The sequence below is a fragment of the Hippopotamus amphibius genome, chromosome 6, assembly GCF_030028045.1.
Source record: "Hippopotamus amphibius kiboko isolate mHipAmp2 chromosome 6, mHipAmp2.hap2, whole genome shotgun sequence".
NCBI lineage: Eukaryota > Metazoa > Chordata > Mammalia > Artiodactyla > Hippopotamidae > Hippopotamus > Hippopotamus amphibius.
The window spans coordinates 57,152,822-57,170,905 of NC_080191.1; the positions used below are offsets into that span (position 1 = coordinate 57,152,822).

The window sequence follows — 18,084 nt, forward strand, 5'->3', positions numbered from 1 at the left end:
CCTGAATACATAGCTTTTAATACCACAGTATTTTTAAAGTAATATATATTTAACAAATCTCAAGAAACAAACCAAGCAAGTATACAGCAAAGAAGATGAAAAGAATGATTTCTTTACTTTCTCTGTGTTCACCAAGCTGCTCAGTTGTGCTGCTATAGATTGTGATAGAAAATAAAATTACTTTTGACTAACACATTAATTTGTAATTATGTCAGAGTAAAATGGTTATATTAAGATTTTATATCTAATTCAACAGATATTAAATCAGTAAAGATGGAAATAAACTTTAGAATCTTGGAATAAGATGGCATAAAGCACATTCCCTAAATGAAAAATAAAGAGAACCACCTCTTTGGATAATTTTATTATCATTTATTGTATTTGAATATATTTTACCTTTAAGTTAAAAATATCAAAGATTATCTCCCTCCCCCACACACATTCCTTTCCCTAAGTTCAACTTTGGAGCATTGGCTGTGAGGAAGTGTGTGTGTGTGTGTGTGTGTGTGTGTGTGTGTCTGTGTGTGTGTGTATGTGTATGTATGTGTGTATAACTTGCTCCTGCAAGAAATAGTTGAATTTTAAAAGTAATTCACAGGTAAAGAGGACCTGTTGAGATTACAAAAAGTTAATACAGAATTCACCTAAAATACGACCAATGTTCAGAAAACAAACACTTTCTCATTGGGATTCATTTAGAAATTGGAGATAATAGTAAGGAGTGAGTATGTTAAGATAAGGTTAAAGCTGTTGGAGAAATGGGGAAAAATGAATTCAAATTACCATTATGTTCTTACCTCTTAGCTATCCACCTCTCCTCAATGGAAACCTGAAACTAAAAAAGTATATGTCTGACCTCTAATACCCGGATTCCAGAATCACTCACAAAGGTAATGACGAGAAAATAATAAATGATGATGTTAAGAGTTAAGAAAATACACTGATTGCCTTTTTTGTATCATAATCTGAGAGATATACAACATATTGCTAGATATTCAGGGGAAAGACCTGTGATCCAACCTCAGCCACCACCTAGATTGTGACTTTATACTGTTTTTACTGTTGCTAATGGCTCATGCCTAGGTCTTCACAGAACCATAAAGTGAACACCCAATAATAACGGAAGTAGATGATAAATAGGGTCATAGGGAAAAAAAGGACCCAAAGGTACAAAAACACAAAACACAGCATGCACCTGACCCCAAAGCATAAGTGAGAGTCCTTCCCAATCGTTATATAGAAGACCAGCGCCGGCTAGCTCATTCTACAGGGCTATCCCTGTACCTTTCAAAGCTTCTTAATAAAGCAATATTTTAAAAATCTCCTTTTCATATTTTTTATGTAAATATTTTTCTAAATCTTAATTTCATAAGAAAACACTAGATTATTCCTTTATTTTACCAGATTATAAAAGAGCAAAAAAAAAAAAAATAAGACAGAAAAGAACACTAGTCTCTGTCCCACTGGAAACAGAAGCCAAGTTAATTATTTCCACCTCCCTTGCCTTCTGTGGCAAGATAAATGAATTCTGTCTGACAATCAAGTGTTTCCAATGCAATTGTTATCCTTCTTCTCAAGCGCATATTTTAGTCTTCTTACATAAAATAACAGGACTTTAATTTTCATCACCACATAAGGCATCAAGCGTCACAAGTTCTTTGCCAAGGAAGATGAAAACTATTTTTATTTTATAGATGAGAAAAAATGTAGAGATTCTTGAAAAACAGTAAGTGATCTTTCCAAAATGTAAATCAGCGTAGAATTAGGAACAAAAGTTCAACTCCACACTGTGCAAGCCCATGCACTTCTGGACCAGCCTTCTCCAACTTTAATAAGCAAACAATCACATAGGGATCTTGTTAAAATTAACAGTTTCTGATTCAGTCAGTCTGAGATGGCAAGCACTGAGATTCTAAATTTTTAATGAGCTCCTAAGTGATGTCAGAAGTGCTGGTCCATGGATACACTTTGAATAGCAAGGCTAGACTGCTTCCCAGAAATTACTTATGCAGAACCAGCTTCAGCTCACTGGAAGAGAAAGGGACTGAAATTACAACTATAAAGTTGGGACTCATCCAGAAAGCAGCATCTATTTTTTCTGTGCCATATCATAAGTTTTTTAAAAAATCTGGCTTGCTCAAAGGAGGATTCCAGAATACCTGCTCTAAAGCATCAGTATCTCAATATGTTGCGTTGGTAGGAATTTGAGGTAAATGTTAGTGACCCTTACTTAAGTCAATAACCTAATGATTTAGACTCAAGAAAAGGATGGTATTTTTTTAGCAAGATCTTTCTTTTTGACATTAGCAAAAGACGAAACAACATTTTTAACTAATGGTTACTAGTTCCTTCCTTTCCAAGATGATGCCAAGTGCATGTGCTCCTATCCTGCTACCTCCCACGTACTCAGCCTATTGTATGCTTCTGACAGGACAGGCACGCTACCGCAGGCCCAGAATTTGGCTGTCGAGAACACTGTATGCAGATTCTCTCTTTAAATGCTGTATTGTCAACTTCACCTCCCCCATTATCTTATTTTTGGTGTTTCCTTGTGCTTTCTAGAATCTGGTTTTTATTTTCTATTTAGAACATAAATGCTGGCTTCCGGAGACAAGAGGGGAATTCATATGCCATATCTCATATCAGAAATTGAAAGGAAAACTTTTTGAGATTGGAAAAATCTAATTGATGTCCCAAAGAAGATTATATTAGTTCCTAAACATGAAACACTTGAAAAGGCTTAGGTAGAAAATAGCATTTCCTGTTTCATGCACAATGTTCTAAGTATTTGAGAAAAGAAAGACCGTGGAAGGCACCTGTTACAAAGGGAAGAAGTCTTAACTACATAGTCATTTGGATATTAAGATGTTAAGACTTTACAAATGCCATTTACTATAGCATCTGATGCTAAGAGATCAAAAGCATTTTACAGGCTTCCTCTAATAAATGATTCTGACAACTCTACAACAAAAGACTTAGAATCATAATGACAGACAAATTTAAATTATTAACTAAGATAAATCCAGATAACTTATTTTAACCATTACAATACTACTAACCAAGAACATTAGCATAGTATAATTTTAGAGACAACTTGCCTATTTCTGCTGCTGTCGATGGTAATAGAGATAGTTCTCATGTATTGTTTTTAACTATGTGACAAGCACTGTGTTAACTGCTATACCAACACTCTGTCATTACCTTTGTAACAACGCTATGATGAAAGTATTATTAACCCTGATATAAAGGAGAGAATGTCAAGACACAGAAAGATTAATAACCTTAATCAAATTCACAAAGAGACAAACCTAGGTTCTGACCCAAAGCTCACTGCCTTAAACACTATGCTTTATACCATAATTATATTTGACATATTTCCTCTTGAATAAAGTTCACTGAAGAAGATTTCAAATCAGATAATGCATTGTCATCGAGATGGTAGGTGGCGAGGCCAAGGCTCGGATCCCTGCCCCTGCTACTCTATCTTCCAAGGGAAAAGTCCCCACCCAGAGCCTGTGCTTCTGAGGTGCCCAGGTTTTATACCTCAAATTCTGTTCTCACAGGGCCATATGGCACTAGATCCTAGGAGAGGAAATTATAAGCTGGTCAGCAAACTAGAATACAGCCTGGATAATCAGATTCTCTGCCTGGACATTTGAACTGGGCACCTGGGGATAATGAACCAGTTCAAATCAGGAGCAGAGATATGAGTCGCTATCGTGGTAGGCTGGGCCCTGTATACAACAAAGGCATAAGTGCACAGAAACAGAGACTGCAAAGTCAGGGGCCTAAAAAAAAAGATGGCAGGTAAAAGAAATTCTATAAGAGAAAAATCAAACCGTTTGAGAGAAAATTAGAGAGAGCACCCAAGTGTAAAGCAAATGTTTTTACTTGTATTCTTGTAACTCTGAGAGTAATTTCACTTTGGTTTCCCTCATTTTCCTATATTTGTTTTACCTTCTCTGCCAATCAGGTACCTATTTTTCTCTTGGATATCTGATGTTTCTATTAAGCAAGGCAACTCAGTACTCTTATGTTGTATTTTTGCTTTTATTGATAAGAATAAACCTAGTCTATTGGGCGAACTTTAGTGTTTGTGGTTTTTTTATTATTATTGCCTCTGTGGCAGTGATTTTCAGAAATAATCTTAGCTTGAGCTCATTACCTAAGATTCTAATAAGTAGCTTTACATTCTTCCAATCACATGAGCACCCTGGATTAGGTGAAATATTTAATGCAGACATAAAATTTCTATATCTGCTCACATCCTAAGAAGACAGAAAACATTGGCATGCACATAAAAAAAGGTATTTGGTTAGGTTTTTTTTTCTTTTTAAAATATATATATGAGGTGGAGTTTGAATAGGAAACAAATGGTTAAAAAAAAAAAAAAAGCTGGAAATCGCTTAAAATCAAGAATACAAACCCAATGCATGGTGGATAAATATATGTCAGCCTTGGCTCCATAACCTGCAAGATCCATCAACCATGTAGACCCATGATGGGGCCAAGTGAGCACAAAATATAAAAATGGAAGATTCAGGAGGAGGGGAAAGATGTGAGGGGCACTTCATAACAAGAGCAGTGAGGCAAGAGGAAGCAAGAAGTTACCCCACCTGAATTTCACAAGCAGAAAATGAAGGTTTTGGAGCACATAAATGCCCTTACCTTTTCAAGATGGTGCTCTTTTGTCCTTATGTCTATGATTATAATCTAGAGTGATTCATAATTACTTGCAAGATATCCTTATTTTTGCCTTATAGGAAATCCTCAGTATACACATTTAGAGTTACATTTCAACATGGCCATTAAATCCCTACTAGTAAACCTTTTCCCAGGAAGTGATAACAGTCCTATAGAGCTATGATTTTATGTCATGCCACAGGGGACTGAATATTCTGGAGAACTTATGACTCATCCTTGACTCCTCTCTTTCCCTCACACATTTGATCCCTTTATTTATTAAGTTCATTCATCACATAGTCTTTGAATGTCCACTGTGTGCTCAGGCAGTGTAGTTGAGAGACTAGGGATAGACTAAACCAAGCAATAATCCTTTCCAAATCTTACATTCTTACATTGTATGTTTATCATATATCTCAAATATGTGTATTTTTCTGCTCCCCACCCCATTGCTACCAGCATTTCATTGTTGGTCTATTTCAATACCTACATTCCTAATATCCATTTTCCATATAGTGAAGTGATCTTTTTTGAAATATAAATCACACCAAAACATCCCTCAGCTTCAGTTCCTCTAAAAACATCCCATTGCACTTCGAACAAAATCCAAATACCTTAAAGGACCCACGAGTTGCCACATCAGTCAGCTGCTATTGAGTTCTCCAATATCTTCCTGTGTTTCCCCTACCCACTCTGCTCCAGCCATGATGGATTTCTTTCTGTTTCCTGAACCGCAAAATTTGTGCCAGTACTAGAGTATTTATACTCTATTTTCTCTCTGTCTAGGGTATTTTGTCATATATTGCTTATATGTGTAGGTTTCCTTGTACCATTCAGGTATCAGATCAAATGTCACCTCCTTGTAGAGATCCTCCCCAAGTAGTCATCTAAATATAGGTCCTGCTTCCCACCTCCATTATTATATACCTGTACCTGATTTCCATTATAGAACTTACTCACTACCAGAAATTACCCTGTTCTTCTATTTACCTGCTAATTGTCTCCATGCCCTGCCAAAACAGACATACACATCAGATTGTAAGTTCTATGCAAGAGGGCTATTGCCTTTGTTATCTTCAAAAAGCACCTCTGAATGCCAGCAATTGGGCCAGAAATGTAGTACCTCCTCAAAACATATTTGTTAAACATTCACTGTTTGGTCAGATTTTCCGTTCTTAATCTCATTCTCACCTCCTTCATCTATCCATACATTAAATAAGTGCAGTGAGCTAATTTTGGAATTGGATTCTTTAAAAACTCAACAAGTAAACTATACTTATTAAATGTCAAATGTTTAGATAGGTTAAAGGTAAAAATTAAAATTTGTTTTTGGTTAGAGAAAAAGGCAGAAGATACAAATTACTAACATCAGAACTGAAAAAGAGGGATATCACTACAGATCCCATGGGACATTAACAGGATAGTAAAAAACAAAAAAATACTATGAGCAAATCTATGCCCACAAATTTGATAACCTAGCTGAAACAGACCAATTCTTTAAAAGAAACAAAACTCACACAAGAAGAAATAAATTATTTGAACAGGCCTATATTCAATCAATAATTGAAAAACCTTCAAATTGAATCAATAATTAATAACCTTCTAAAACAGTGCACCAGTCCCATGTGGGTTCACTGATGAATTCTACCTAACATTTAAAGAATAAATTATACCAATTCTCTACAATTTCTTTCAGAAGATAGAAGCAGAGGTAATACTTCCTGACTCATTCTATGAGGCCAGCATTACCCTATTATCACCAAAACCAAACAAAGACAGTTCATTATTGAAAACCAATATATCTCATGAACATAGATACAAAATCCCTCAACAAAATATTAGCAAATTGAAATTAAAAAAAAAAAAATTTACACCATGACCAAGTGGGAATTATCCCAGGTATGCAAGGCTGGCTCAATATTTGAAAAATAATGTAGTCCATCACATCACTAGGCTTAAGAGGAAGAAGGAAAAGAACACATGATAATATTGATAGACACAGAAAAAGCATTTAACAAAACCCAATACTCATTTGCGATAAAAAAAACACCAGACTTGCTATAGAACCCCTCAAGTAAGTCTCTCCTTTGCTTCCTATTTCCACTGCCACCCCAGCTACTATACAAGCTTCCTAACTCTTCCAATTTCCTTTGCCCACTTACACTTTTCTACCCCCATATTCCTTTTTTTTTTAGTTTTTTTCTTTTTATTTTAGAATTTTTATTGAGATATAATTGACACACGATAAACTGCATATATTTAAAGTGTACAATTTGATTTTTTTTCTTATTATTAATGTATATATGGCAATCCCAATCTCCCAATTCATCCCATCCCAATTCTCCCTTCCCTGTTTTCCCCACTTGGCGTCCATATGTTTGTTCTCTACATCTGTGTCTCTGTTTCTGCCTTGCACACCAGTTGATCTGTACCATTTTTCTATATTCCACATATACGGTTAAAAAATATTTATTTTTCTCTTTCTGACTTACTTCACTCTTTATGACAGTCTCTAGGTCCATCCGTGTCTCTAAAAATGTCCCGATTTCGTTCACTACCCCCACATTCTTAAGCTAAGGTAATTTTTCTAAAGTACACCTGCAATTATATGATTACTCTAATTAGCAATCATCATCTATTATCTTTTGAAATAAACTCACAACGAGCTCAGTATTCAACATTATCCAAATTTATTTTCAATTCCTTTTTTCCATGGCTCTCCTCTTTATGTGCAGACCTTCCCACTTAGATCTTAGATCAGCTTGGATCACTTAGTTGTAATTTTCCATATTTTGAGTTCCTGCTCTCTTTCAAATTTCCCCAGTACTTTGTATATCTCTGTGGCACTTATTTTACTCTGCTTTCTTTTGTTAAACGAGTCTTATTCCTCCTACTCTCCCCATTGTACATTAAAAAATTTTAGACCAGAAATTGTATCTTGCTTGTTTTTGTATTCCTGTTAGCACAAAGTACATGAGTACATGTTAGATACTCAAAAATAGTAAAAATAATGTTTAATTGAATGGAGTTCATTAATCAACTTTTTATTATTATCTTGCTTCCTAAAGAGACATACCCCATAATTCCTACAGCATCATCTGAGGCAGCTAGCTAAAATTATGTAGCATCTGTACTGTTTGCCCTAAAATTGTGTAAAATTTTTGGTAATTGCTAACTCCTAAAATCTAGCTCATTTACGTCACTTTCCTGAGATGTCATGCATGCTCTAGTGTCTATATATCTTTATTAAAAATGCATTTTATTCAACACGATTCCCAAGTTCATTCTGGCTGTACCTGTACTTGACAATTTATTTGCATAAACTGGGTATTAGTCTTATTAGTGGTTATTCGGCTTGTGAGCCTCCAGGGTATGGTCACTCCATTCATGGAGTGAGTATAAGTCAATCTGTCTCCATATTGTCAGCATAACATAAGTAGAGAAATACAATGTGAGTCATCACCACACAGGCATGAGTCATGGGCCAAATAACCTTTCATAAAAGAAAGAAAGGGTATAGAGTAAAACTGAGCAGAGATGAGCATTCCATTAACCCTATCACCTCTTTCGCCATTATGCGTTGTGGAAAGACTCAGTGAAGAGTCTGAAGAGCTCTGGAACGCCCAATGTAGAAAGGCAATAGAATGCAATTAACACCCTGCATTGTTTAAATAGCTTACTCTGCAGGGGAAAAATGTGTAAAAGGGTTTAAATTCAGTATAAAATTCTAGCAACCACAATTTTAATTGCATACCAACTGCAAAATATTTCTCTCATTGTCTAAATAAAAAATAAGGCTATAATACATTCCGTCTGCTTGTTTCAGGGCTCAGTTATTAACCTTTAAGAATCTTTTCTAGGATAAAAGCCTCTTTCTCCAGCAAACACATCTTGAGACTGGGACTTAATCTAAAATCCTAACTCCTGTCATGGACCATGTCGAAACTTCAATCCCTGTCATAAAAACATCCTGAACGATATTTCAGACACAGAAATTTTAGCGCTTTTCTTTTTTTTGATTGGCAGCTAAAAAATAACAATTTTTAGAAGTCACAAAAATGAAAAGCTACCTTCTTTTCTAACACACAAACACACATGTAAAAAAAAAGGACAATACGCAATCTGATTACTCAATAGCATGTCATCACAAATGCAAGCAAAAACTGGGTTGCTGTTTCCATAGCAATGACTTTATGTGGTTTAACTCTGCTGGGAATTTAACCAAATCCCCAGCAGCAAGAGAAAATCATCAGCAAAAATTTTGTGACATATGGCAAGTGCCAACAAATCAGTGAAGGGAAAAATAGTTTTATTTTCTCTTCCTTTCTACCCCAAGGAATACCTTTATGTCAAGCTGTTTGAAGAAGCATACAGACTTTGTTGGTCACTATGCACTTAACTCAAAAATTTTAAATACCTGGTTTCTTCCTTCTTAGATGAAAAGAGCTGTTGGTATTCAGCCAGACTCCGTAGCACACAGAAGCCCAGAATGACAATAGACACAGACAAGAACTGCATACATCTCCCCATGACTATCAGGTTACTCGTCCTAAAGGAAAACTCAATCTGCAGAGTTATCTCTTGAGAACCGAATGCAAATGGAATTTCATTCTCTATTTTGCTTTTGAAGCATTCTCATCCCAAGGTGCTGTGTGTGTGCGTACACATGCGTGTGTGTATTTTTGCACGTGCCTGAAACTTTTTAGTTCTATTAATGGCCCAGTAATTAAAGTCAGAGTTTTTAGCAGGAAAATAATAGATACAGTCCTTTTCATTATTTTCTTTAGTTCCACTAGTCCTACATCTGGAAGGATCTTCTAAGTATCAAGTTAGAGGCCATCTAGTTCAAGATACTGAAATTCCGTCTTCAGTATATCTTCATAAGAGCAAAAATTGTAATCGACATGCAATATGCAATTAATACCCAATGGAAATAGTTGTCACAGAATGAGTAAACACCTTCAATGACCAAAAACACATTATGCTACAAAGGAGCCTATTCAATTTGGAACAGTTCTCAATGTTAAAAAGAAGTTTCTTATGCTAAACCTAAAATTATCTCCTTTTTACTTGCACCATTGGCCTCAAAATTTGCATCAATTTCGTACTTCCACAGAGGTACAAATTAAGCCCAATACCTTCATATGACAGCATTTCACAAAGCTGAGGCCAACTTGAGTCTACTGCCTTCTATTCTGTACAGTCCAACATTGACTCCCGCCTTACTCCTCAATGGACCTGTTGCCTAACCCCATCTCACCCACCTCTAGAAGTAGGTTATTTTGACAATGACTTCATTTACTCCATTTTTTCTAATGTAAACTGTAGATCATTGGCCTAAATTAGGGGTATCAAACACAAATGCCATCAGAGGCCAGGCAGGTAACTCAACTGTGTAAAGCATCTTCACATAAAGCCATAAAAAGTAGTGACTTGGAGAATGAGTTCCCAGCCTGAGAATTCAAATAAATGCTGTATACACACACACACACACACACACACACACACACACACACACACACGTTGTGCAGTTGTAATTCTTGGCCTAAATTACTCTGATACCAACAATCAAATTAATAGGGTACCTATGAAAATTTGAGAACTTAAAGCAACTTTCCCTGATTAGGCTGGGGGAGAGGGGAGAGCTGTCTGTCGCCTACATCATCAGGCCACCCTGGCTGGCAATCATGGGAATTTAGCCAGTCAACTTCCCCTCAATAGTACACTGAAAAAATACAAAACAAACTCACCATTCTCTGCTGTTTAAGTATCTGCTATCAGGTAAGCTTGTTTTACACTGGAATGAATAATGCATAGACCATCAGGAAAGACGCATCATGATTGAAAACTAATCATTTTGAAATGTTAGTCCGAATAAAAGATAAGGACCAATTATCATGGAGTATTAAGAAAGCTCACACTCTTCATTTCTACTCTCCAATAAACTCTTTCCTTTACTGAGACTTAAAATGTTTTTTTCGGGGTTTGGGGGTGGGATTGACATATATACACTAATATGTATAAAACAGATAACTAATGAGAACCTGTAAAAAACGTTATATATTGATTATACCTCAATTTTAAAAAATGTATTTTTCAAACACATAAGCTGTGCTTTTTTGGTTTTAAAGTTCTAGCGCTGCCCTCCAAAGTGCACATAGATTGTCTTCCTGTTAACCGTGTGGGCAGGCCCCTCAGGAGCTGACCTCCTAGGACCTAGACCTCATCTGTGGTTATAGCCCAGGGAGGGTCGTTGCTCTGTATGTTTGGAACCATGGTGGTGATGTCCTCTATGAAATGTTGATCTAATCACAACAAGCTCCAGAGCATAGAACATGGGACCAAAAACACAAAACAAAAAAAGACTCAAGCTTTACCTCAGATTGATGAAAAAATATCATTATTTTGTGAACACGTCTCATAGTTGCAAGCATTTGGTTAGTAACACTTACAGCAGGTAATACGTGGCCCTGAAGCTGGAGTTTTCCATATGCAATCTCCTCTACAGAAGTAGCCCCTGGAATTAGCCCCACTTGACTGTTTAATTATTGAATTATTCATGACTTTAAACATTCTTTTTACAATCAACACTAGCGTTCCACACTCATATACAAATATTCATTCTCTAAAAAGAATGAATAGTTTCTTGGTTTACCTCTATCCGTCATCTTTGATCCAGCTGGCTTGTCCGGGACAGTAAGATGGTCTAGGTTGCTACTCAATGAAGAAGTGTCATCACTAGACAGAGAGTTCAAAAATTCACTTTCTGATGCAGCAAAGCTGTTTTCCAGGGCCCTGCGACCGTTTGCCTCTGAGGGTGCGGGTGAGTGGACCTGCACAGCACATGTCACAGACTGTCCCACCTCTTCAGCGGCAGATGAGCTGTTAACCATGTTGATCCAGGACTGTCTTCCTCTAGATATGGAGGAAGACAAACTGCTGGGTGTCTTTTTTATGTTTTCCATGGAAGAGAAAGAACGCGATGTTTCACTCAATTTGGGTGAAGACGAAGACGCCCGCTGTGCAGTCTGTTTTTCACAAATAAAGCCAAAAGAGAATAAAACAAATCACGATTAAGTCAGCATTCTCTACTTTGCATTTTCAATGAAGGTACTCCAGTGTTTCAAAAAGTGGCCAATAATACAAGAGTCAAAAGAAAAATAGATGGTGCTTATATCTGTATGACAGCCATTATGATCCCATTTTCCAAAACCAATTTGTATAACTTTGAATTCACTTCTCTAGGACCTGAAAAATCTCCATATCATGAATTACCCTATTCTTTAATGCTCTCCAGATACTTAAAAGACCTTTGAGGAATTCATTGGAACACTGAAGGACACTGATCAAAAAGTAGATTGCAATCTATCATTGAGTTCTCACTGATTGGGCAGAAACCCTTGAGGAAGTTGATCAAGAGAAAGAAAGCAAAAGCTGGAGCCAGACAGGAAGCAAAATAGTATTAATTGAGTGGAAGACCAGTGATGTGGGCAAAACACATATATTTACACCCTCAAATATTTTTCACATATTCCTTAGCACATGACTAGTATCAGCTCATAACTACATAGTTAAGTGAAATAATGTTAACCCATTCATTCTTCAGTAATTTCAAAATGTCAATAAACTTTCACCAAAGAAGACAGGAATGCATATACAGGCTCCTAATTCATTAAAGGGAAACCAACAACTATGAGAAGTGGGTTGATGATGTAGGATCTTCTGAAAGCAGTTCCTGACATACAATCCAAGGGTGAATGACAATCCTTCACAAAATTTTCACCAGTCTATGGAGAAAACATCAATGCAACATCACCATGTCCTCTCTGGGGAAGGACTTCATTTATTCTGAGATTGTATCCTTGTTACATTTTGATGTTAAAATATATGCCTTCTTTTGGAAAATGGTACTGGTAGCTATTAGCTTTTGATTTTGGAGATTTTTTTTAATGTGCTGCATAGCAAAATAAACATTTGGCTACTATATGTTGTTCCTCCCTTTTTAATTTTTTTAGTCAATAAAAATCCAAAAAAATCTAAACACCAGTGCTTTGGGGGTCACCCTGTATCTCCAATGGCAGATAAGACAGAGAAGGCTTTTTCTGGTTCAGTTTCATTATGTCATCCTATGAGATACTCGTGTCAATTTCCAGCATTCAGAACTCCAAGGAAGTGGAGGAAGTGGTAGGGAGGAGATAGTTAGAGGGAAGAAGCCAAAGAGCAAGAGTATCCTCTCCCCCAAACCTCAGGATCATTGCAATTAACTCAGGATAGTTGACTTTGTTCCAAATTAATATGTTCCCAAGAATTTTGCAGGTTCTAAGCTCTGAGTTCTGACGGAAAAAGTCAGTAGATACCCAATGAGTACCCAGCTGGCTGCATGCTAGACATGGATTGTCAAATAAGCAATAAATCCACTTTTTAGTAGCATGACACTAAAACATCTAGTTAAGATACAAACTCATCACACACACACATTTACTTAATAATAATATAATTGGCATGACATGAAAACTTTCCTTTCATGAATGTGTCCAAAAGCTTTCAAACCACCTGCCTTCAGTCACCCAGACCACTTAACTAGGATATCCAAGATCTGTAATTCGCTAAATAAAACCCTAGTTATCCAGAGGTGATAATGCACCCCCCGCCCCCCATCAAACTGTCCAAATAAATGCCAAGACTTGTTTACTCGTTAACAGGATCTACAGAGTAAATATTAACAAAAATACCCATTTAGGCCCAGTCCTGACACGATCCCCTATTGTGAGCTATTTTAGTAAAACTTGGCTTCAGTGGGATCAGCTTCCTTTTCTGAAAAGAGGCCAAACACAAGCTTTTCCTGTTGCTCCTGCTGATACTACTGTAAGTTGATTATAGCAAAATGGGCTATTTGTGCAAACAGCTATTGCTGCAGCACTTGCCATAAGCCTTTTTGAACCTCAAAACTCTGGTTAAAAGAATGAGGAAAGATGTATTCAATGAGCATCAGAAATTTCCGGGAAGAGTGTTCTTATTTGTGGTGCTAACACACAGCAAATGCTTCCAAACCATTTTCTCTAGCACCATGTAGCATTTATAAAGTTGATTTTTAAACGGAGAAAAGAAGAGTGAGGGGGGAGAAAGGAATAAGGAAAAGAACTAGAGGAGAAGGAAAAACAAAATGCGAAAAAGATAAGTATCATGTCAGAGGGAGTTTTCATTAGAAGAGAGTTTGACACGAATCAAAGGTTACCTGGAGTGCTGCTGGGGGACGGTTGGGGAACGTGCTTTATAAACCCTGTGGTGCTAAACCCTGGTCCATTCTTTCTACCATTCTCTAGCTACCCATAGCTACAAGTCAGAGAGCTCAGTGCCTTCTATGTACCATTCAAGTAACATACCCAGAAAACTCCCCACTGCAAATCACACGAAGGTAGAAAGGAGTGACAGTTTCTCCTCTCCAGCTCACCCCTGCTTGGATAACACAAGCCTATCCTTCAAGTGTCAGTTCAAGGGCCAGCTCCTCCAGGAAGCCTTCTCTGGTGGCCTCAAAGCGAGGTAGGTAGCTTTGCCTTGTGATCCCTGGCTCACTTCTATCACACGGGGTAGAATTTCATTCTATTTGTCAATTAATACTGTAATTGCTGATAGATTTGTTCCTCTTTTTCCGTGAGTTACTTGAAAGCAGGCTGTTTTTAATCATTCTTGCATCTCCATTTTTAGCATTAATAAATTTAAAAATTAATAGCTGGTAATATTAAATTAATGCTACAAAGACTGGTCTGGAGAGCCAGCTGTGTGAAGGAAAACAGCCCGGAGCGGTTCAGGCTCTTACTCAGGAGCACCCTGAAATTCTCTGTAAAGTTGTTATGGATGATTTATCCTAATCCTGGGATCTAGGGCTGACCATTACTGATTTTGCAATGCAAATACTCCCACAAAATGTTCCCATAACCTCAAACAAAATTATCTTATTTATTAGATTAATAATTGCATGTTGTTTCATTTATTTCAGAACATTTGGGCTTTAAAATTTTACTTTTTAACAAGAAAATGAATGATATTTTAAAAATCTTAGTTTTAATGAGGAAAGCATGTATGATTAAATTAAAAAATCAATATTGTTTTTCCCCATTTTCTGTAAAAGGCATTTTAACTCATTGAAGAAACTTAGTTCAAAAGATGATTAGCTCTAAAATTCTTTTCTTTAAATTGTCTTTAAAACACAAGTTTGACATGTGGGGAAAAGAGTTTAAAATGGCCACCAAAAGCCTGTAATTAGAAAGGAGTGAGTCAGCATATAAGTCTTAAGCAACATTAGTCAAAGTATATGAAAAAATAAAAGAAAATACAGGAATAACTTAAGACTAAACATAATGAAACCAAATGCGAAAAAAAAGAAAGTACACAGCTTTTCTTTCCTTCTAATGGCCGTATTAATAAAAACAAACTAGTAAATTGCTGTTAAGCCCTAGGAGGTATTGTGTTTATATTTCTACCATATGCTAGTAGAAACGTTACTCTGAAAACCGGAAGACCTTGTATGGTACACTGCCCCCTGTCACTGGCCTTCTGCATGACCTTGGGCAATGAGCTGGCAGAAGACCCACCCCTCACTTCGATCTTTAGTATCCAAGGGGCCTTGGAAAAACCACTTTACTTCCAAGTCCTAGTTTACTGACTTCCTGCCTCCACCATTTGCCACCCCCTCCCCACTCCAGTCCATCCTCTAAACAATAGCTAGAGCATTTCTTAAAACAGAAAATGCACCACAATATTCTCCTCTTAACATCCTCCAGTAAGCACCCATCACAAGTAGAGTATCCACAGTCATCATTAGAGCCGAGAAGGCCCACACGGACCCCTACCTACCCCTCTTTCAACCTCCCCTTACCTCTCCTTTCCAACCACATGGTCTTCATTCTGTTCCTTGAGCACTTCTCTGGTTCCTCCTGCCTGAAAGGCTCACTCTGTGGATTTGGGTTGGCTGCCTCCTTGCCATCATTTTGGTCTCGAGTTAAATACCATCTCCTCAGCAGGCTCCTCCCTGACAGTCACAGACAAAGCAACACCCTCCCCAACCTCAACCCCAGCCACTCCCTAGCACACTGCCCCATTTTGATGCTTCTTCATAGCATTTAACAGTACTTGAGAGCGTTTGAATTACAAATTATTGTGACTCTTCCTCAACTTAGAACTTAAGATGCTCCAAGGATGAGACTGTCTAGTTCACTTCAACATCCCCTTCTTGGAAAAATACTTGGCATGTGGTTGATACAGAAAAAAAAAATTTTTCAGTGGTCTGCCTGCCTGACTCAGATTATCAAAAGGAACAAACGAGAGAACATAAAAGAATATTCTTAATAAAAGGTAAACTTAAGCTTGCAAAGGTTACTTATGATAGTTCTATTTACTTCTCTGGCACTTGACTTCTTCGTTTGTAAAAGACAGGACATTTATGAGAGTTAAATGAAGTCATCCTTCTCAAAGCCAAGTGAAATCACTAGACAAGTGTAAAGTAGTAACTTTCTGATTCATGTGGGGGAGTATTTGTAGAGCTACAGATCTGTGGAGGTCGTGGATGAAGTCACAAGCATCTTCCACTCACCCATTTATCAATCCATTAAATAAATATTGAATTAGGTTTAAATATGTGTTAGGCAAGGTTATAGATGTTGTGGGTAAAGTAAAAGATATTGGACACTGCCTCTGACATTAAGAATTTAATAATTAGATAAATAAACCAGATACACAAACTCTATAATACAAATCAGAGACTAACGAAAAAAAGTATCCCAGAAAAATGCACTATAGAAATACAAAGAGTTTAGAAGAAAGCAAGATCCTCCTGTCTCAGAGGACTAGGGAAGGTTTAATAAAAAGAAGTCACATTTAAACCAGTCTTAGAAGATACCTAGAAGATGGAATTGGGATGAGAGTGAATGATTCCTGCAGGTGGAGAAACTTTGTAAACACAGATACAGAAGCAGGAAAGTCTGGAAAGCTTTGAGGAGATAGGGGGCAGTTTATTGGGCTGATGACAAAGGAGGAATCAGCAACAAGACTGTCATGGCAGTCTGAAGTAAGCCAAAGGGCCTGAAATACCAAGCCACTGAGTTGAGAATTAATTCGATAAGCAATGAGGATTCACTGAAAGGTCTGGTGCTGGCAAACTGATTTATGAGAACTGCACATTAGGCAGACTAATTTGGAAGTGGTTTTTTAAGAGGAGAGAGATATTAGAGACAGAGACAGAAAAAAGAGGCTGCTATTTTGAAATAACCTGGGCAAGAGCTAATGCAAACACCAACTAGGGTAGGGGCAACTACATGGAAGGCCTGGGAGAGGTCATGGGACAGCCGCCATGCCTTGTGACTGACGGCCAGAAGATGAACTCTTAAATGAAGAGGTGAAATGTAAAAGCTAATTTTGGAAAAAATCTTAAAATCACTTACGTGTTCAACCATAGAGCTTAAGAAATTTTTTTGCATTTTGAGGATGGAGGGTGAATTTTTCTTTCTACTTTTTCTTTGTAAGTATATATACTCACTAATAATTTTTCATCCAACTATCTCCCTTGAAAGCATTTCTATTATTTTATACAGTACACGTAGTGAAAGATTGTGTCCTTTAGTAAACAACTGTGCAAGAGCCATCCTACTAAAATTAAATTTGAATTTCTAAAATTGATTTTACTCTTTTTGTGTTTAATCTTTGACCTCCTCCTCTGCCACTGGCCAATGGGCCAGAGTACACAGGGTTTGTTTCTACTTACTGCTTCTTTGATTTGCTTTAGCTGATTTTTTTTTTCCATCCTCTGGACATAAAGGAATTGTACTTCTGAAAAGCATCAAAATATAAGGGTTATCATGTTAAAAATAATCTGCATGAGCTCCTTAAAACTGGGATATTTATCTTCTCAGTTCCTCTCATATCTGATCCACCTATTGGTCTGCCTTCCAACTATGTTCAAAATCCAATCATTCTATTTCTCACCTATGCCCTGTTCCCAGTCATCACCATCTCTATACTAGATTACTACACACACACCCTTAGACTTCCTCACTTCTATACTTTCCCCCTACGTCGTAGGGTCTGTCCCCACAGCAGCGTGAGTGGTCCTTTTAAAATGGAAATTGATCATATCACTCTTCTGCTCAAAACTCGCAAAGGCTAAGGAACTCAACACATCAAAGTCCTTAATGGTCCACAGGCCCCACACATGTGGACACTATTACCCTCCAACCTTGGTTCACCCTGTTCCAGCCACACTGGCCTCCTTGCATTGCCATCTACGCACCAAGGAGATCTGCACTCGAATTGTTCCCTTTGCTTGGAAAACACCCCTGACTATCCTCCTGGCTGAGTCTCACACCACCTTTCAAGAGCTTTGCTCAGATCTCACTCTCGCTCAGTCCT

The 18,084-nt window shown here is 37.2% G+C and overlaps 1 protein-coding gene across 1 annotated transcript in view; it reads right to left on the reverse strand.

The window, feature by feature from the left end:
• IPCEF1 (interaction protein for cytohesin exchange factors 1) overlaps positions 1 to 18,084 on the reverse strand; it is a 160,831-nt gene that overhangs the window by 15,761 nt on the left and 126,986 nt on the right. Inside the window, exon 10 of the mRNA XM_057739945.1 lies at positions 11,339 to 11,711. Within this exon, the coding sequence (XP_057595928.1) occupies positions 11,339 to 11,711 (373 nt within the window). The remainder of the gene's footprint in view (positions 1 to 11,338; positions 11,712 to 18,084) is intronic.